This window comes from Notamacropus eugenii, chromosome 5 (genome assembly GCF_028372415.1).
Source record: "Notamacropus eugenii isolate mMacEug1 chromosome 5, mMacEug1.pri_v2, whole genome shotgun sequence".
NCBI classification, from domain to species: Eukaryota; Metazoa; Chordata; class Mammalia; order Diprotodontia; family Macropodidae; genus Notamacropus; species Notamacropus eugenii.
The window spans coordinates 58,857,430-58,877,866 of NC_092876.1; the positions used below are offsets into that span (position 1 = coordinate 58,857,430).

The following is a 20,437-nucleotide window of genomic DNA, read 5'->3' on the forward strand; positions in this document are numbered from 1 at the left end:
CTTTATGACAGAATTTATGTTACTCAATGAATGACAAGTGATTAATGGAACATATTCCATCTTTGAAAGGTGGTCTCTAGCAGAGTGATTCTGGGCTAAGTCCTTGCCCCTATTTTGTTCAGCATTCTTAATCAATAATGACAGCTGACATACTTGACAAATGTTTTGCACATCCAAAAATGGGACAGATTAGGCAATATGTTGCAACCTCAAAAGATGGCAGAAGCAGCCCCATTTAATAACATGCAATGGAATAGTAACAAATACATAAGTCCATGCATGAGTTCAGAAAACCAACTACAGAAGTAACCGATGGGAGAGACGTGGCCAGATGTGGACAAACACCCGGGGGATGTTTTAGTCTGTTTCAGCAGATGATGGGGCAACCAAAAAAAGCCAATGTGATCTTAAGCTGAAGAGCAGAGGTAGAGAATCCAGAAGGAGAGGAGACATAAATGTTCCTATATTCTGCTCTGGTCAGAATGCATTTGGAACACTGTGTTTTATTATGAATACATTTTAGGAAGGACATTAACAAGCTGAAACCCAGCAGAAACCATCAAGATGGCTCATGACAACCATTCATAAGTATCTGAAGAGCTGGTTTTTGAGCTAGAAAAGAGATTAGTACACTCTTATCCAATCCCTTCACTTTACTGATAAGGAAACTAAGACTAGACAGGAGAAGTGGTTTGCCCAAGTTCCCACAGGTAGTAAATAAATGACAGGGTTGGCAGCTCAGCTCAGAACTTCTGACTCCTACTGCACCCAATCAGAATTATTTTGCTTGGCTTCAGAGAAAAGAACTACAAGCAAGATACACAAGTAAGAGAGGCCGATCTGGGCCCATAAAAGAAAGACTTTCCTAATAATCAGTGCTACCCACACTTGTTCCACCTCACTAGAGGCTCCCAAGCAGAGCCTCAATGACCACTAGTTGGGTATACTGTAGAAAAGACTCTGGATCAGGTAAAGTGACGGATGACTCTGGGATGTTAGGATCCTCCTCAGACAGTCCAGCTTAGATAGCAGAGCCTGTCCTGGCCCCCACCTGTATATGTGCAGTGCCAGGCAGTGTGCCTGCCAGCGCACAGATGAGGAGTTAGACTCTAGCAGGAAGCAGCGAAGAAACTGTATCAAGGTCTCCTTGTCGGCAAATTTGTTCAGCTGGTTCACCAAGGCCGTGCATAGTTGGTCTTCTTGACTGCCTGAGCACTCACCTGCAAAGTGAGACAAAAACATGAAGAGTCAGGAGCCGTCTTAGGATTTGAGGTTTCTATTTTGTTCCTGCCCCGATAAGGCTAAACAAACGTCTACAATTAAAAAACTTGCCTGAAAAAAGGACCTAAGTTGTATGCAAGGGAATGGTGCTAGATGAAGTCATGTAACACGGTGCCAAAGAAGCAGGCATCGCCTCCTTGTTCTCTGAGGACACTGTACATGCTAAATGAAACTCTTCGTCCCCTCTCAGAGTCTAGGCCCCAACAATACCAGGATAGATGGATGTGAAAACACAGACATCTGAACAAGTACATAAACAGTAGCACAGGTTTTAAAGCTGAAAGGGACCTCAGAGAACATTTAGTTCAACCTCCTGCTCTTACAAATTAAGAAATGAAGGTCCAGGGATGCAAAGGGACTTGCTCAAGGTTACCCCAGCAGTGAGTAGAAGAGCTAGGCTTTGAACTCAGAGCTCTCCTGATACCAGCTCCAAAAGCCTCTCCACTACACCATGCAAAACATGCTAATCCTGTAGACTGCAGTGGCCAAGTGCACGGTGTTCGGCCTGGATGAAGTGAGAGTCCTTAGGGCGTGTGTCACATGTCTCTAGCCCTGATTAGCAGTAGACCCACCAAGGCATAAAGCCACATGCCTGTGAAGGTGGAAAGGGCGGCAGAGATCAGCAAGTACAAACCCTCACTTGACACAAGGCACACAGGTCAAGTAAGCTACCCAAAGTCACACTGTGAATTAGTAAAGACTAAGTCTCCTGGCCTCTGAGCCGAGGGCTTTTCCCAGTTATGCCATACTGCCTAGAGGGCAACATCTCCAACATCCTCTCCCTCATCATTGGTCTTGAGCCTCCATGAAGACAGCTCAAAATCATGCTTTGAGTCTTGTTGATAGGAAGAATTGGGGCATAGGAAGTGATACAATTTAATATGTGCCTTTTGAATTTCAGAAAATAATGAGATACTAAGGACCTCAACCCGGTGCCAGAAAGCATGGAAGTATTTAGGGTGCTACAAACCAGAATTCAAAGTCCAAAAAGGAGGCAGAGGTCAAGACCTGAAGACAACAAAGGAACAATGCTTCCAACTGATGGAGCGTGGCTCTTACCCTCCTTCTCTTTCTCCTTTTCTTCCTTCTTGCTCTTTTTGGTGGATGACTTGCCCTGGGTTGTTGTTTGCCCAGAACCAGAGGCCACAGGCGCGGAGGAGGAGGAGGAGGAGGAAGAGCCAGAGGCGGCACTTGAGGATCCAGAGGAAGAAGCCACGGTGAGCACTTTGCTGCCACACAAAGCACAGGAGAGCAGCTGCAACAGCACCGGGGACACTCCTTCGTCCACTAGGAAACTAACTTGCAGGAGGAAATACAGGACTGCTGCAAAAAGAGATGAGAAGAGAGGAGATCAACAAAATTAAACCTACTGTGAATCTACCTGGCCTAAGACTACAAAGTAGTAGGAACTATAATTACTTTATAACTAGCCAAGATGGACCTCAATGTCTAATTTAACCAATTTTCATTTCCAAGTTTCCTCTACTATATGCTGTGACAAGGAATTCATTTTCACTGGAAAAAAAATTGTTGAGAAATACTATATAAAGTGATATGAATCAAAATTCTCTTTAGTCTGTGGAGATGATGATGGCTAGGAGAAATGGGGTTACTTACAGTCATCTTTAATACAGAATTTCTGCCAGTTGATAGTGCGCTGGGTGGCAATCTCTGCACAAGCTTTGAGGTGCTCCATCTGAAAGAAGAACCAATCCCTACAGATGAGTGACCCAAGTGGGCAGCTCAGAACACAAGCAGGCAAGGTCATGGCCCTAAGTGCAAAGATCCCAAGCCTGTGCTCTAACATCAATGGGCATCATGTTTTATATGAGGAACAATGCCTAAGGTGCCTGACAGCTGGAGCTGACTTCTGCAGGACATGATCCCCTTCATTCTCCAGGCTATACAAGGGCCCTCAGTTTTCAGGGAACTGTCCCTTTCTCAACAAGGAAGCAGCCAGGCCAGGTCACCTCTTGAGGCAAAGGGAGAGGGAGAAAAGATCTCCCAAACAAGATGTCAGTTTATGCTTGCCTTCAGAGAATCCTCTGGAAATCATTAGTGACAGAGGCTTTCCATCCAGCTAATCACATGGGATATACTCAATTCCATTTTCCTCAGTCCAAATAGTCTCTTTAGTCATTAACTTATATGTATCCCATGCATCCCATCTTAATTTTCTTAAATAAAGAATTGGGGACACCCAGTTCCAATAGACAGGGGGCTAAGGTTTGCGTTGCAGGTTATGTAATGGAAATGCTCAAGTTACTAAAACTCCAAAAATAACTATCCGACATATGGCAAAAACTCCTTCCAGACTGTGAAACCATCAGCTTAGATTGCAGCCTGGCAAGGTATTGACTGTGCAATCAGGAGAACACAGCTCCAATCCTGGCTCTGACCCCTCCTGAGTATGTGACTACTGGCAGGTTACTTTACCCTTTGGGTTTCCTAAGCTCTAAGATGAAGAAATCACTGGCGTTCCTTCCCTTGAGGCTCTGCAAGCCTTCAAGTGCTATGAAGACAGGCCTTATGCTGCTGTTTGGGTGGGTGAACCTCAGCCAGCTCTAGTCACATGATGCTCCCAATGCTTAAACACTTGTCTCCAGCCCAGGCCTGATCCCTGGGAGCCTGTGTCCCATTGCACCCTCAGCTCCCACCCCTAGGGGAGCTGCCCTTTGTACCAGGCTGATGAGTGTGTCATACTGCAGGGCTGAGCCTGAGCTGGCTGTGACCACGCTCGCGCGCAGGAAGATCCCCTGCTCCTCGAGTAGCTTTTTGATCCCTCGAACGTGGGAATCCAGGGTATGTAAGTCCCGAAGCTGGCGGTACTTCTCCTTTGAGCCACAGATGAACAGCAAAAGTTTTCGGACTTGGCGACGCACAAATGGTGTCTGCTGGATCATCAGGTACTTGGGGAAGCAATAAATGAACATGAACATTCTGGGAGTCCACAGTGAGTCCACAGTGCTTTAGGCACTTACAACAATTCTCTTCTCCCCTGGCTTTTTGTAGGCACTTTTTCACACAGGCCTGGCCTTTTAATAGGTCTTTCTCTCCTCCACTTGCTTCCTCGCCAATCTACTGCAATCACTACCTTCTTCTACTCAAAATTCTTCACTTAATGTCTATTACTACTTGAGCACCATTCAAACTTCTTTACCTGGCATATGACGTCCTCCAAAATCTTGTCCTACCTTTCTAGTATTTTCTCATATTATTCCTCTTTATGTACTCTCATGACTTCATGTAACCCTCTGCCCTAAAACATACACTGCCTGCACACATCCATGCTTTTTTGGACATTATTCCCAAATGCTGGATTAGATTGGCCAAAATCTTTCCAAATATTTTACCTATTAAGCTCCTGGCAGACAGACGAGCATAGTGACTAGAAACCTAGTTCACAAGATGTGCGTTCAAGTACTGAGTCCAAATGCTGACATTTCTAGTTATGGCAAGTCACTTGGCCTCTCTTACTCTGGGTAATTCTTCTCCAGAGAGAAGATGCCAACCTGCACAGGTAGAGGGAATTTTCTCACATGGAAGTTTGCTCTACCAGTAAAATCAAAGATCCTATCCCTCTTCCCCTCAGCTCATATATAACCTTTAAAACCCATTTTGAGCACCACCTCTCCCAGGGAGCTTTCTTCTGACATCTCCCTATCCCCTAATGTAGTCAGCTTCTTTCTCTTATCTCTCTCAGCTTACTCACCTTATAATGCAACTGTCACCCGACACCATGTATTACAGCTGTTGGTGTTCCTATCATTCCCTACCAAGAAACGAACTTCCAGATGGCAGGGATTGGGGCTAATCTAAACCGCACCTCCCCTAGGGCTAAGCCCACAACAGGTAAATAGGGGCTGTTTTTTTTTCTAACCAGTTCACAAAAAGTGAGGAGGTTCTAGAAACTTGTAGGATCCCTGATCTATGCTTTAACAAGTCCACTTCAATAACAGAGGACTGAGGCATAGCATGGAAAGAAGGAAACCAGGTGAATGAAAAAGCAGTCACAGTATCCTTCCTGCTCCACAATGTCAGCCTCTACACACAAAAGGAAGTGCAAAGGGAAACACCAAGATCTCTTCTCTAGCAAAAAAAATCAACAAGGCTGTGAAGGCATGACTATTAAACAAGACACGAGAACTCGAAGCTAGATAGCAACTCTCCTTTCTTCCTGTTAATGTGAGACTACCACAGCATAAATATGGGGAAAGTTGATATGGAAAGGTTAGCAAATGAAGATGGTTTCTGCTGAACATAGCTCTTACTCTACTAAACTAGAGACCTGAAGCATTCTTTTTCCTGAATGGGGGGGTAGGGGAGGGGCGGCAGGTTCTACCACATCCCTGAATGAAACAGTAAGAGCCACCTCCTCTAGGAACCACTTTGTGATGCCCCTACATGATCTATTTGTTCTCAAAATTCTCCTGGAGTCATCTGGTTTTCCTTTGCCCCTTACAATGCATCACTTATTTGTGGTCACATCTGTCCCATGCCTCTACTAATTAACTTAAGCTCCCTATGTACTAGAATTTTGTAAATATTCCTTATAGTACCTACCACATAATGAAGGGGCTTAAGGCTTGCTGAATTAACAAATATTTATCGTATGGGGACAATCCTTTAAAAATCATTACTTACCTCTGACAGGAAATAAAACCATGAATGGTCAAATACAGGAGGTGGAATACGAGAATTGGTGTCAGCAATCTTTTTGATTTGGTACGGCAGCCGTAGCACCATCTCTGTCAGAAGCTGTGTGTAGGCCTCAAACACATCTGCTGCATGGCCCTGGGGAGAGAGCATTTGTATGAGAATGAATGAAAAAGCATTCATTAAGGACATGCGCAGAGCAGCAAACTAAGTGCTGAGATGTAAAGAAAAAAGCTCTTTCTGGTCACAGCACTCCTTTATCCCATGGTGGAATGCTCTAACATCAGTTTCAAGCTAACTAGCTCAGTTCCCACACCCAGTGGAAGGAAGCAGGTCCCTTTGGTTTGAAGAACTAGAACACTCCATTCTTCTACTTATGATTCAAGGTACAGCATATATGTATGGACACCAAAATTCAAAGACAGTAAAGAGAAAGTAGTTGCCAAGGATTTAAACTAGAGAACATCTCCCTGGAGCTAGTTCTTCTCAAGCACCCTTTGACTTGGTACAGCCTAGGGGAATCATAATCAGACTATACCTATGATCACCGCCCTCACATGCAAGACTCTGGAGCACGAAAAATACACACTGTTCCAAAGAGAGGGGACTAGTGAAAAGAACACAGAAGCTGGGCAGCACAGAGCACAGGGAGTTGGACCTGGAGTCAAAACACCCAAGTTCATATCCAGCCTCTGCATGAGCCTGGGCAAATCACTTCACCTCTGTATACTGATTTCTTCATCTGTAAAACAGGGATGATGGTAGCACCTACCTCCCAAGGTTGGTGGGAGGACCAAATGAACTAATATTTGTAAAGCTTTGTAAACCCTCAAGTGCTCCATAAATACTAGCTAACTGCTGTTGTCTCTGTTTAGGTGCACAGTCAGACCATACTGAGAAAAATTTGTATCACACAGGCTGTTGAGGCCTGTCTACAAGGAATCTGGGGATATTACATTTCATCACTTGTATTTCACTTCAAGATTATTAACAGGGCCAGAGCATGCAGTAAAGGTCAATGCTAGTCTAACTAATCTGACTTCTACCGTCAGAATTCAAAGGGTCTACACTGTGTGTTAAAGTGCATGCAGCTTCCATGCAGCTGGAAACACGGAATCACACTGAAACACTAACTTTGTGGCTATAAAGGATTTTTGCCCCTAAAAAGTCTTAAGTGACCTTCCAAAGAGCACTGGGCTTGGAGTCACAAGGCTTGCGTTTAAATCCCAGCTCTACTGTGACTACCTGTGACTTTTCCTTCTCTGGGCCTCTTTCCTCATCTGTAAAATGACATTAGTGTACAAAATAATCTTCTACAGGCACTTTTCACCCTAAAAGCCGAAGAACATTCTTTCTCTGGCCACAAGATGAAATGCTCTTCTTTTTACAGGTGAGGACACACAGGCCTAGAATGGATACCTAGAATAGGTAGATGTGTTCAGGAATGAAGGCCAGACAGGTCAGCTCCTACCTGCAACCCCTGAGCAGGGACGGGGGAGATCCTGGGGAGGTCTTTACCTTCACATACTGACGGAGGAAGAAGGGACTCATGTCAGGTGGGGAGGAGGTGGTGTGGGGTTTCAGCAGCTGGCTGGCAGCTACGGGCTCCTCATCATTCTGCTGGCTCTTCCAGTAATCAAGCAGAGACTTGAGCACGTGCAGACAGTAGTCCACAGCCCCAGAGCTCAGCAGCGCTGCTGCAGTGGCGCTGGAGATGAGGGAGGACGACTGAAGGGAAAGCAGAGAAGGGTTACACATTCCCTGGGAGGCTACCTGTGAAGCAAGGAGGGGACAGCTGGAGAACCCATGACCAGCATCCAAATAGCTATAAGTCAAAAGGGGGCCATGGCAATGGCAAAACTGGGCAGCAGTTTCCCCAAGTAGAACAAACGTTTTTCTGAATTCTGACTAACCATGTGGTGAAAAGAAACAAAGAAACATCTTTTCTTTAAGTCTGATCTTTCTTACACATGTGCTACATGCCAGGGGCCTGTGGACTACAGTTCAGGACTCTTTCCACTGAGGTGGGAGGACTCCTCTTCTTCCCAGGAAACTAGGGGGAGGTGTCCCTTTCAAGAGAGAAGTGACCAGGCCCCAATGCCCCTCTACTCAATAGCCCCACCTTTCCCAGGGGGTTCTGCAACTGGATCAGTTTCTGGAGAAGGCTAAGATGAGAAGCTCAAATGAATGACAAGAGGAAAAGAAAAAGCTACTGTAAATAAAACCATTAGGAGAGTGTTGCAAATCTCAACAAACCCCACAGCTCATAAGCTCATTAAAATTAGACGCAGTTCAGCCTCAATTTCTAACCTCTCAGCTTTGTGTTAATCTCCTTTCCACTACCAACACACACACACACACACACACACACACACACACACACACACACACACACACACACACACACACACACACACTCCTGTACACATGACTGTTTCTGCTCTATTGCTGAACTTATAACAACAAATAGCAAGAAAACCTGCTTAACCATTCTACACTAGGCAAAATAGTCCTTTGCTTCTCAAAAATGGACTTGCCAATACTCTCTAATCTTTCCAATGAGTGAACCTGGGGTGGGGGGTGGGGGGGGTGGATGTGTGGAAGGTCTCCTTAAGAAGGATGAAGCCCTCACCTGTCTTCATGCAGTGATAAAGGCCAAAGAAACCAATATATAGAAGCATCTGCTTCTGAAATATTTTCCTGGTGACTAATCCAGGCAACGCCAAGTGTTGCCCTTTTCCTGGGCACACCCCATCTGGCATATGCTCAAGAAGCCCAAGGCCAAGCTTACCTCGCAGATGGAGGACTTGGACCCTGACTTGGTCCTGGACATGAAGACACTCAACAACCTCATGACCACCAGGTGGACCTCATTCAGGGCACAGCGTTCATTCTTCTTAGAAACATCCTGCAAGGAGAATATCACCAGCTGCATAGGGAAGCCCTGAAACCTACCATTAAGCTCTTGGGGTGAGACTATGTTAAATAAATCACAACTCAAAGGTCTCCATGTTGATGACTCAGGGATAGAATATGCCCCATGTGTTAATGGGAATCCCAGCATCCAGACACAGCACTCAAGTTGATTCCAAATTACAGTTCCAGATGACTAAGATGCCACATGTAATGAGCAATGCACTGAAGAATTCAATGAGCAGGCCCTACAGGAACCACTCCAACATAAGAAACGGTAGGATGAAGCAGGATAAAGGAGGGTGTCTGTCAATCTTTCAGTCTCTAGAAAAAGGCCTGAGGACCAGAAAAGAAAGATTCGAGCTGACTCTCAAGATTCACCTTCTTGTCCATGCCCAATTCTGCAATCAGCTGAGAGAGCAAGTTGTCCAGAGCACCCTTATCTTTCTCGTCTTCTCCATCCAGGTCGGTTGTGAGCATCAGAATGACCTAGAAAGCAGCAGAGAGGCAAAGGATAAAATCCGGGCTCTTAGAGAATAAAGGCTCTGAATATAGGGCACATCAAAGGGCAAGGTTAGTCTTAATCTCCTAGTTTCCTCTACTGATAAGAACTATATTTTATTTATCTACAAAGTACCCCTACAAGATGGGCTGGGACGGGACAGTGGGGATTATTACCCCCATTTGATATAGATGGGTAAGTTGAGGGGCTGAGACTTCAGCACTGAGAGAGGAAATCTAGGGAATAATCTCCCAACACTAATAGAGCACAATTACAGAACTATCAGGCCATTATGGAATAAGAGGCTGTGTGGCATACTGGAAAGAATGCTGGACTTGGAATCAGGAGAGATCTGGGTTTGAATCCCACCCCTGACACTTACTAGCTGTGTGACCATGGGCAAGTCACTTAACACCTCTGAGCCTCAGTTTCCTCATCTGTAAAATGGGGATAATAATACCCATAGTACCTACTTCACAATGTTGTCATGAGGATCAAATGAGATAAAGTCTATAAAGTACTTTGTAAACCTTAAAACACTATAAATGCTAGCTTCTTCATCATCATTATTATTATGTTATGGAGGGAAAATCATCATACAAAGAGTTAATCAATCAGAAACACTGATTAAGTGCCTAACATGCCAAGGACTATGCTGGGTGTCAAGGATACAAAGACAAAAATCAAACAGTCCCTTGTCCTCCTGTAGCTTACAATCCACTGAGGGAGATATGTGCATACAGCTGTAAAATGAGTAAATATAAATGCTAAGTAATTTTGGGAAGTAAGGCACCAAGAGCAGGGGCAGGGCAGAAGTAAATGACCAGGAAAGGCACATGTCAAACTATAGTATTGACCTCAGATGCCTGAGGCTGCACATCAAGTCTGACACCCAATCTGGAAGGTGATGCTTGCGCTGAGAGACTGCCAGTGTAGAGAGGAAGGAAGAGGGCCATGTGTGAGGAACAGGAGACTACAGAATGCGTAGAGGGGAGTGATGTGCAAGAAGGATGGGAAAATTCTAGAAAACCACTGGAGTTTAAGTACAGGGGTGACATCCTCAGATCTCCTTCAGGCAGGAGACCACTACTACAGACGAAATAACCTAGGGATTTGGCCATGAGAGCCTGGTCTGGCCCATAGCTCTCTTGCTAACTACTCATATGATCCTAAATAATTTATTTCACTTTTCTGAGTCATAGTTTCTTCATATATTATAAATGAGTTGATCTAGATGGTTTTTACAATCCCGTTCAGTTCTAATATTCTATAACCCTGACATCACACCAAATCCAGGGGTCATGTAGCAAGAGGAGAAAGGAAGGGTATGTGATCACAGCCTACCCATACACAGTACAATCAGCTCCAGGATGACCTGACAGGTACCTGCATATAGGGGATGGCTCGGACACCACCTACATTGCGCAGCTGGGGCAAAGTCTGCAGCAGCCTCTCCAGCAGCATCAGGCGGACCATGTGCAGTCTTAGGAAAAAAAAAAAAGGAAGACACGGGATATTCATCATAACCTAGAAAACAGAAGTCTCTTCTTCTGAATTAGGGGTGAACAAATGACCAGTGATCAAGAAACGTCCTGGTGGATTTCATTCAGGATGGCCAAATAAAAGCCCAAAAAGTCAGTAGGCTTTCTCAGGTCACAATGAAGACCACAGTAATGGGACAAGGCAAAGCAGGCTAGCCCCTTAGCCATTCCTACAACTTAGATACCAATTTATGGATAGCGATAAGGCAGGAAAAACTTGTGAAGAAAGAAGACAACTAAGATACATGTAAGGCTAGAGTTTCCACCTAGGTCAGGTTAGGTACAAACTTAGCTGGAGACAGGGAAATAAATTAGAATAATTTTTGAAATCTTTTCTAGCTCTAAGATTTTAATCAGTTTTCTAAGCTTGTGTTTAGAATGCCAAAGTAAAATCTACTCCTTCTCTTTCAGCCCCCAGTCCTCACCTGCCCAGGTAAGAAGCATTTTCCCTGCCTATACCTTCAAGGTCCTGACCTGTTACTGGTGTTGATGTCTCCTTCAGCTTCCCCCTCTCCCTCTCCCTCTGAGCCATCTCCTTCTTGCTGTCCTGTGGTGGTGCTGATGGCTCCAGTACTAGAGCTGACGCTGCCTGGCCCGGCTGGGTGTCCCTCTACTGTGGTATCACCGTAGGCACTGCTCCGTCCTGACACTGAAGAAAAGGAAATCACAAAACACCATCAGCTCCAAAGAGAAGCAACACTTTCTTCCTTTTCCACCCTCTACCCTCAGGCCACGATTATGGATAGTCTGTGGTCTGCAAATCATTTTTCTCTAGGTGAAACTAAATAGCCTCCAGAGAACTGGTGCTAGGAAGCCTGGCTTTATCAGTGGTCTACTGAGCTGAGTGAATGAGGCAGCAAGTCTCGCTCCTCTTTGGCAGGACATCCTGTTAGCAAGAAGGACAGTGGAGAGTGGAGGGGAGGGACAGAGGAGGTACAATGTGCACCCCTGGGTGGACCTCCTTCCACTGGAGTACTGGAGAATCCTAGCCACAAGACTGTCAGAGTCTCTGACCTAAGTTCTGTCAGCATGCCCCAGAGGAAACTGATACTGGCTCAAGATCCTACAAATAAACTAGAGCTGACCTTAAGTTTTTCAAACAGAATGTTTTTTCTCTGGCTGGTTATTCCTATAGTCAACCTAATTCAAACAGCCTAAGTGCCTACCAAGCTTAGTGCTAGACACAAAATGGCACAGCTCCTGCCCTCAAGGAGTTTACAATCTAAAGGAAGCTTTGGGGTGGGCAGAGAACAAAGTTACACACAAATACTATGTGCTGCAAGGTAACTGGAGATTAAAGGAGTGCTGCAGAAAAAATGCTTTAAGAGAATTTTGGGAAAGAAGGCTTACTTTCCATTGCTTTGAGGTCAGATATCCCCACTCCCCACCCCCACAGTCCTTCAACGAACTGCAGTGCATTTTGGGAATGCAAACTGATTTTAATAATCTAGGGAAAGAAATTATCTGCAGAAATAGGCTCCAAAGCCAAATAAAAAACGATTTTTACATTAACCACCATTTGGGATTACATGAACTTCAATGGCTCCTCTCCATTAGCGCTGATAATCAAAGAAGAATTATGTATCTTTCTCAGTATTTATCCCTCTAGATTCAAGCTTGGTTCCAAAGAAGAGATCTGGGAAGCTACCTCCCCTAGATTCTGCAAAGAGGGAGGGACCATGGAACACTGCATAGAACATCAACTTTTTTCAATACATCGGTTAAATCTGCTGGACTTCTTTTTTCTTCCTAAAATTCTTTATTATAAGGAATGTCTTTGAATTGGGGGTGAGGAGATGGATACATTGGGAAATGTAAAGTGAAATAAAAAGATATAAATAAAAAACTATTAAGAAAAAAAACCCTACAGCTTCAAATGCATCTCAACAAGGAGCACCAAATACTTATTCAAGCTACGTCTACTTGGTGCGGTCTCGGCCTAGCATCCAGGCAGTCCTTTCTCCCTTTGTCTCTACCCTCTCCACAGGCTCTCTCTCATGAGACATTACCACTGTGCTCTCCAGCCACTGAGTCCACGGCGCTCCCTCCACTCTCGGAGCCCACACTACCGCCATGGTCGGCAGGAGAAGTCCGAAGGGTGGAGCCATCAGTTGCTGCAGTGCTGCCTTCGTCGTCTGATGCTGGAGCTAAGAGAGTAACAAGAGCTGTTACAGGTAACAACACTGCTTTGGTGTGACAGCATCAAACCACACGGTGCGAGGGACACGATGCAGTTTACATCCTGTTGTCCAAGAGACAGCTTTGCTGGTTAACCTCCAAGAGGCACGAACATCATCCACAGCTCACTGCTACTTAGACAGAAGTGAAAACCCAGCTCACTGGGTATGTCCTTAGCCACTGCAGTATGCTACAAGTTAAGTATGAATGACATTCAACAAAATGTTCCCAAATAAAATACACCATGGTCATTAGTGTCTAGGTGTTCCTGATACTAGCTGGTCACGATCATCCAAAGCAAGGATGGGCATTTATCTCTATTTTGATCTCTCAAGGATGCCTTCATGAAAAGCCCATAGTGTTTACTCATCAACCATACACCATGAGCTTTCACAAACCAGCCCATTTCTTTCTCTCTCTCTCTCTTTCTAAATCATATGGCACAGGGAGAGTTCAATATCAAGTTTCAGATTTTCTAATTAGCTTCATCAGATGCTAATAATGAAGCTAGGAAATTCCCCAGAGACAGCCACAGCATCCAGGATCAGGGCTGAACTGAGACAAGAGGAAAATGCTGGATGCAACACACTAAGGAGGACCAGCCAGGAAAGCCACACAGAGCACGGTTAAGTAAGCCACAGTGCACAAAAGACAACAATCATCTCAAAGCTCTACCACTCTGGGAGCAGTCATCCAACAAGCCTCAAGAGAAGCTACAGGCCATGGCGGCGGTTGTGTGGTAGAGAGGAAACAGCGGGTTGGGTTGGTTTCTTCTTTACTCAATTTCTCAAGGTAAGATTTTCAAAAGAAAAGAGACAGAATATAGGGAGCCATGGTCTAAAAATATACTGGAGTCAACCCTTGGCCTATGAAAGGACTGGGTTTCCACTAAGCCCACTATTCAGGCTCTCTACTGCAAACCCTTCTTCCTCTCCTTGGCCTCAATTTGGGTCTAACTCTTCACCCATTTATACCTTCAGGAGGACAGGAGTGAGAGAAGTAAAAAACTGATGAAATTCACGCTGGTCAATTATTTCTTTTTAGCAGGCCTGGTAAAAGTTTTGCTGCAAAGAGGTTGAACTTAAGACTACAGTGAGATTTAAGGATTATCTGTGACTTTTCAAGTCCATGCTATCCCTCAGTCTTTGAGCCCAAAGGTAACAGAGTTGGTCAAACTGATCCCATAGTCACATGAATTTCACCTGAAGCACACTCATTTCTTGCCACTTCAGTTTTACCTAAAAGTGGTGAGGAAAAAAATGAAAGATGGGGTCTGTATTTCCTGCCCCAAATGCTACAAAGCCCTCCAGTGGAGACCATGTGGCTCCACAGAGCCCGGACTTGGCCAGCCACCTTCCCTCGTGGCACCAGGTGGAGTTGGACTGCAGCAGGGAAGGGACAGAGAAGACAGACATGCGCTGCTGCCAAGCAGTATTTATCAAGACGCCTCTGACACTGGGCAGGCCTCCAGCCAAAGCTGAAGCTGTGAGCCTGAGGCGGCCTGTCAAAGCAGCCGCCCATCACACTTGCGCAGCACAGGCAGGGAGGCCTCAGGGTCCTGGGGCCCTGAGCCTCGCTCCTTGCTGCGGACAGTTACCTGATGCTGTGGTGTCAGAAAGGGTTCCTGCGTCCAGGGAGGAAGAGCTGGGTGCCTGGCCGGACAGTCCCAGGCTCTGCAGGCCCAGGGCACTGCTGCTGCTGCCTGGGGAACAAGTGGAGAGTGAGCATCACACCCCCTCCAACCCCTTAACCACAACACTACTCAGGCCACCTGCTGTTCCTGAAAGCCTCTAACACCAGTGTGTGGCTCCTTCCTGGCCAGCAGGAGGTCTTTAAACAGCCACTGCCATCCACCCACCAGGCTTGGGTGATGGTGGGAAGCATCCATCTGTTCAAACAAGGACACAGGCCAGAGAAGCCAAACTGATTCAGGAAGAAATAATCAAAGAGATAGGCCTGAGAAACACTTAAGATGAAATCCACTGAAGGCGACCCCTCTGTCACTCTCCACCTGTGTCTCCGAGCAGCTGTTACCCAGATCAACCTCATCTCCCAAATCTGGGCATAGGCTAATAAGTCAAATGAAAACCATTCACTACCACAGGCCATTCCTGTGGGGCCACAGCAATTGCCAGGAAAGCCTTCTACCTTGCTGGTCTTGTTGCAGGCTCAAGGCAATGGCCAGCTCCACCATAGTCTCATCATCTGCATCGGGTGGGATGTCCAGCATGGGAGGGAAACCCTCTGCACCAGCCAGGAGAGCCTCCAGGGGAGAAGGGTTGCCATTGTTGACGTTCTCGGCTGTCTCCAGCACCATGGACTCAGACTGCAGGGAGAAAGCCTGCTAAGTGCCCCTGCTAGATACCTCAGAAAAGTGAAAGGGTACTTCACAACAGCCCTGCACTCCCTTCCCAACAAGCTCAGACTCACCACCATCTCAAAGTCTCCATGGTCCACCTCGCTCTGCTCTTGACTCTCCTGGCGGATGTGCCCACTCTCTGCAATTCCTGAGGACTGCATCTTCTCATCAGCATCATCATCATCATCATCATCTTTGTCTCCTGGTGAGAGAACTCTGGGTCACCTCAGGGCTCCTGGCTTCCCACTTCCTCCAGCAACAGCAGGCTACATCAGGGACTATTACTACCCTCTGGACAGTGGCAACCCAGCACTATGAGCTTTAAAGCCCAGGGCCTTACTTGGAACTCTAAGCTCTACATCTAGGCAGTGTAGTCTGAGAAGATGAAGATGGCAAGCACTTCCCACCCAATCAAGACAGGAAAATGAACAACATTGTTTGTCTCTCAAGGAGATGAAACTCAGTCTACTGCCAGAGGCCCAGGAGTGGAATAGTAATAGTATACCTGAAGAAAGAAGCTTAACTTTAAACTACAGAGAAGAGACTGAGCATCCAGGCACTTGGAAGACCTGTGCCCTTGAGCACATATGAGCACCACAGGCTAAACAGACAGCCAAGCCCTGCATTACCCATGGGCGTGTTGCTCCGAGGGGAGGAGGGCAATGTCACATGTCTCCGCTTGTTCCTGGGCCTTAGCACTCGGATCAGAGCCTGTTTGCAGGAGAAGCTCACAGCAGGATCCTGAAATACAAATGAAAGTCATCACACTTGGGTTGCAAGGCACTCACCAAATCAACCAATACCTACTCTTTCTAACTAATCCTGAGACCCAGCTGAATCAGGTCAGCCTTTCATCCCTGACCCTAACATAATATACATCCACTACAGTAACAGATGAATTAGCCACCCATATAAAATATCAGACTATTAGCCAGTATTTAGAAAGTCAAGGTATCTCTTGTGTCTGTTTTGAATCAAACATTAAAAAATGAACAGCTTCTCAGTGATGACCTTAGTTCTATGTTACAATAACCTGTGCTTCTAACTCTTGTATTCTCTTAAAGTGGGGGATAAATTTGGAAATAGAACACAAGCCTTATAGAAGTATTCAGTTGCTGTTCAAAATGTTGACTCCCATTTTCTCCATTTCAAAGACCATAGACTTAAGAGCTAGAAAAGCTACAGAGATCAAGTTCAATTCATTCATTTTAGAGATAAAGAGGTTGAGGCTCAGAGAAGTTAAATGGCTTGACCAATGTTAATAAAAGAGCTAAGAAAAATAAGCTAATAAGAGCCAGAATTCAAACCAAGGTCCTCTGACTGGATCCAGTACTTTCCCCTCCATGCCATATTGCCTCATAAGTCACTTTCCCAAGAATCCAGTGGGAAGAAAAATATGAGGATAGGAAACAAGTTCTCGAAGCAAAAGGCCTCCCCAAATTTTCCCAGTCCAACAGAGAGTTTTTTAAAAAAGATTCTCTCTTCAGATACCCAGCATCATCCCCTGTGAGACTGCTACAGGACAGTCAGAAAGGATTGCTACGTACGGGGCAGAGGAGCATCTGCATATAGATCTTGGAGGCTGTGTTAATACAGTCAAGCTCACAAGTACAGTAGCCATGGATGATGTCAACCAATGCATTGACAGTAGCTTCGACATGAGTCAAACCTAAAAAGAGGAAAAATAATTAGAAAATACAAGACTGTTCAAGATTGGAAGAAAACCCTTGCTACTTGGAATGGCTAAATTCTTGTTTCTGGCTGGAAGATTATTCTCAGAGAAAAGGTAAATGAAGCAAGTACTGAAGACGATGAGATTGTGGGTCATTATCACAGTACGTACCTAAAATGATCTCTCCCTCAAATGATCCTGAAAAGACTTAAGGCACCAAATATTTCATGGATTGATAATTACACACTCACCAAGACAAAGTAAGTGGATAGTTGCTGCTTTGCCTGGGTCCACCTGACCATTCCCACCCCACCCCTGGGAGCTTCTTTTCTGGCTCTCTACGTCCCAAGCTCTTAGCCCAATGCCTGTAACATAGTAAGTGCTTAATAAACAAACACCCTCTGATTGTTAACTGACCATTCCCTGAAAACAAACAACAGACAAAATGAAATACCTGGTAAGCAGGCAGGTGCTAAAAAGGCATTCTTGGGTTTAGATGCATGCAGTTTCCAGAAATGGTTGATGAGTTGAGTGATGAAAGTACAGCCATCCCCTTCTGAATGTTTCTGGGGCTCTTTTCCCTCATCCACTCCTTCTAAGCAGCAGAAAAAAAATTATTAATGGTGGTAAGCTGGGGGTGAAATTTAATTTTCATTAAGGTTAAATCAAGACAGGGATGTTTGCTTGTGTAGATAGTTTCAAGGGAGGTCCCAATCAAACGAAGAGCTATCTTAAGACTCTAACAGGAATGTACAAGGAAAAAAATAAGACTAGGGAAGGTACATTCCAGAACAATTTTTATCACTGGCATTAAAGAAATGGAAGAGGTCTGGGGCCTTTCCACTCTGCCATCACTGTCAATGTTTTTCTAGAATAATCCCAGAGCTACAAATTCTAAGAAAAAGAGATGAAATGATGATGGATAAAGGAAAAATATGAACAAGAGAGGACTTTAAAGAAATCAACAAATAGTATTGGTATGGGGGCTCTACAGGATAAGAGTTAGAAGCAAAATGGAACAATGACCACTGAATTTATGAAATAGCTGAACAGCATAAAGACAAACAATACCTTAGGACCTAACACAATTAGAACCCAAGTGTGGCTTTGAATTATACCCCAAAGCTTAAGAGCCTTGAACTCTAGAGGGCAAAGGAAGTGATTTCTCACAAAACATACGTTCTGTCCAGAAATCACATTATTTCTTATACTAGTGATGCCAAACACAAAGGATCACCAGAATGGACTCTGTGGAATAGGTGTGTTATAGAAGTGGACCCTACAGTAATATCTACAAGACAAAAATCCGTTACAAAATGGACAGCTCCACAAAATAGACCAGTTCTTTTCAAAGTGCCTGACAGAGTCAGCCAAAGACAAATGGGAACACTGAAAGGAGGAATGGGACAAAAAGGAAGTCACTGACTCAGGGACCTGCAAGTGGTATGCAATGAAGGATTTATTACCTTTTCTGGAATTCTGAGAGCTTCTCAAAGAAAGATTTTAATCATTTCAACTCAACAAACAGATAGAAAGATAAATAAATCTCTTAAGTAATCGACAATAGAGGATATAGAGCATGTATACAAAAGGTAATTATACAAGATATAAAATAGCAAAGGAATAAAACAAGTATAAAGTGCTCTAAGAGTTAAATGGAAGGAGAAATCCACTCTAGCTAAGCAAGATACAACCACCAACCCTGAAACATAACTTTTGTTGTTGCCAGGCACTGTGCTAAGTATTTGACAAATATCTGATCCTGATGACAAAACCAGGAGGGGAGTGTTATTATCTTCATTTTACAGAGAAATAAACTGAGAGCAAACAGAGGTTAAGTGATTTGCCCAGGGTGGCACACAGCTAGGAAGTGTCTGAGGCTTAATCTGAACTCAGGCCTTTTTTGACTCTAGGTCCTGTGTCCTGCCCCAAGAGTTTTACCCAGATCAGGGAATGCAGCCAGACTACCTTTACAGCACTGTGCTCAGTTCTGTAATCCCTATTTTAAGGAAGATACTAGTCATCTGGAAAGCAACCACAGACAGACATCAGACTGCTAAGATGAAGGAATTCCAGAGGATGCCAAAGGAGGATCAACTGAAGGCCCTAGTGGTGTTTCGTCTAGGTGTGAAAAGACTTAAAATATGGTAGCAAACTTCAAGTAAGTTGAAAAACTGTTATATGGAAAAAGGACTAGAAACTTGTTCTGCTAAGTCCCAGTTAACAGAATTAGGAGCAATAGGTGAAAATTTTCAAAGAGGTAAACTGAAGTTTGATACAAGACAAAACTTCTCAACCATTCACACTATCTGAAAGGAAAAAAAGGCTGCTTTCGGAAGTGGTAGACTAGAGGCCTACCAGAAGAGGCTAGGTCAGTCTCAGATTTTCCAAGGTGGCATCATAATTAGGCATTACCAATGATTAAGGAGCTAACAAGTGGAGACAGAGGGAAGATGGTGGGGAGGAGAAAGGAGGATCACATTGCAGGTCAGTGCAAAAGTGCACTGTGCAGAAGGGTAGGATGAGGCTGGCAAATGCCAAGCAACACAGTTTATTAGGGTTATAGAATAAAGGAAGAGGAGGGAGTATGAAACAAGACCACAAAGATAGGCCACACAGCCTTGAGTGCCAAATTAAGGAGCTTGTATTAACTGATCCACCAGAAGTAGATGCTCAAGATTTTGAAACAGGAGTGATATATTCAGCAGAGGCCAGTAAGATGATCACTTTCGCAGCAGAATGTATGACAGACTAGAAAGGGCTGATACCAGAATCAAGGAGAACAGGTGGACAGCTGCTGCAAGATCCTTAGCCATTATCCTTTCTCCAGGAAGAAGGAGAGACAAAGGTAATCTGAATCACTCCTTCATTTCTCCTGTCCTTCCTGTTTCAGTGTTTTCATAGGACAGTCAGGAGGACAAGTAGTTGAGGAAGGGTGTGACTACCCAAGGTTCCATTCACCTGCTTCCACCGGGGGCACCTTGGACTCGGTGAAATGGACCAGGTTGTTGGGGCGCATGATGGCAATAGAGCGAGCGGTGATCACGAGCCGCTGAAACACCTCCGGGTCCAGCTCCTTCCCGTCTCTGCTGGAGGAGTTGAGGCACTGCACAGCTTTACTCAACAAGGCCTGGTCCTGTTAAAACAGCAGGCTCACACAGGACTGGCCAAAAGCAGGGGACTAGGGCTGGAGCCTATGGGAGGATTGGGGAGGTCGCAGCAGCAAAGTCACCCTCCAACTCTAGCAAAATGTGAGTAGGTGTTACAAGTGAAAAGTCACTGAGGATTGTAGCCTCTCTAGCAGAGTCTGATCTCAGCTTCCTGGGTTTACACCC

At 44.9% G+C, this 20,437-nt stretch overlaps 1 protein-coding gene across 4 annotated transcripts in view; it reads right to left on the reverse strand.

The window, feature by feature from the left end:
- Positions 1-20,437, reverse strand: part of UBR4 (ubiquitin protein ligase E3 component n-recognin 4) — a 142,563-nt gene that overhangs the window by 60,202 nt on the left and 61,924 nt on the right. For 2 of the 4 annotated variants that reach the window (XM_072609096.1, XM_072609098.1), the window contains 18 exons: positions 20,064-20,238; positions 17,557-17,697; positions 16,978-17,099; positions 16,060-16,171; positions 15,502-15,632; positions 15,220-15,397; positions 14,669-14,773; positions 12,903-13,040; positions 11,368-11,542; positions 10,739-10,835; positions 9,232-9,339; positions 8,729-8,845; positions 7,456-7,710; positions 5,926-6,075; positions 3,963-4,190; positions 2,899-2,977; positions 2,341-2,604; positions 1,052-1,220 (listed from right to left, as the gene is read on the reverse strand). In XM_072609096.1, the coding sequence (XP_072465197.1) occupies positions 1,052-1,220; positions 2,341-2,604; positions 2,899-2,977; positions 3,963-4,190; positions 5,926-6,075; positions 7,456-7,710; positions 8,729-8,845; positions 9,232-9,339; positions 10,739-10,835; positions 11,368-11,542; positions 12,903-13,040; positions 14,669-14,773; positions 15,220-15,397; positions 15,502-15,632; positions 16,060-16,171; positions 16,978-17,099; positions 17,557-17,697; positions 20,064-20,238 (2,744 nt within the window). The remainder of the gene's footprint in view (positions 1-1,051; positions 1,221-2,340; positions 2,605-2,898; positions 2,978-3,962; positions 4,191-5,925; positions 6,076-7,455; positions 7,711-8,728; positions 8,846-9,231; positions 9,340-10,738; positions 10,836-11,367; positions 11,543-12,902; positions 13,041-14,668; positions 14,774-15,219; positions 15,398-15,501; positions 15,633-16,059; positions 16,172-16,977; positions 17,100-17,556; positions 17,698-20,063; positions 20,239-20,437) is intronic. The other 2 variants (XM_072609097.1, XM_072609095.1) reach the window with 1 other exon arrangement.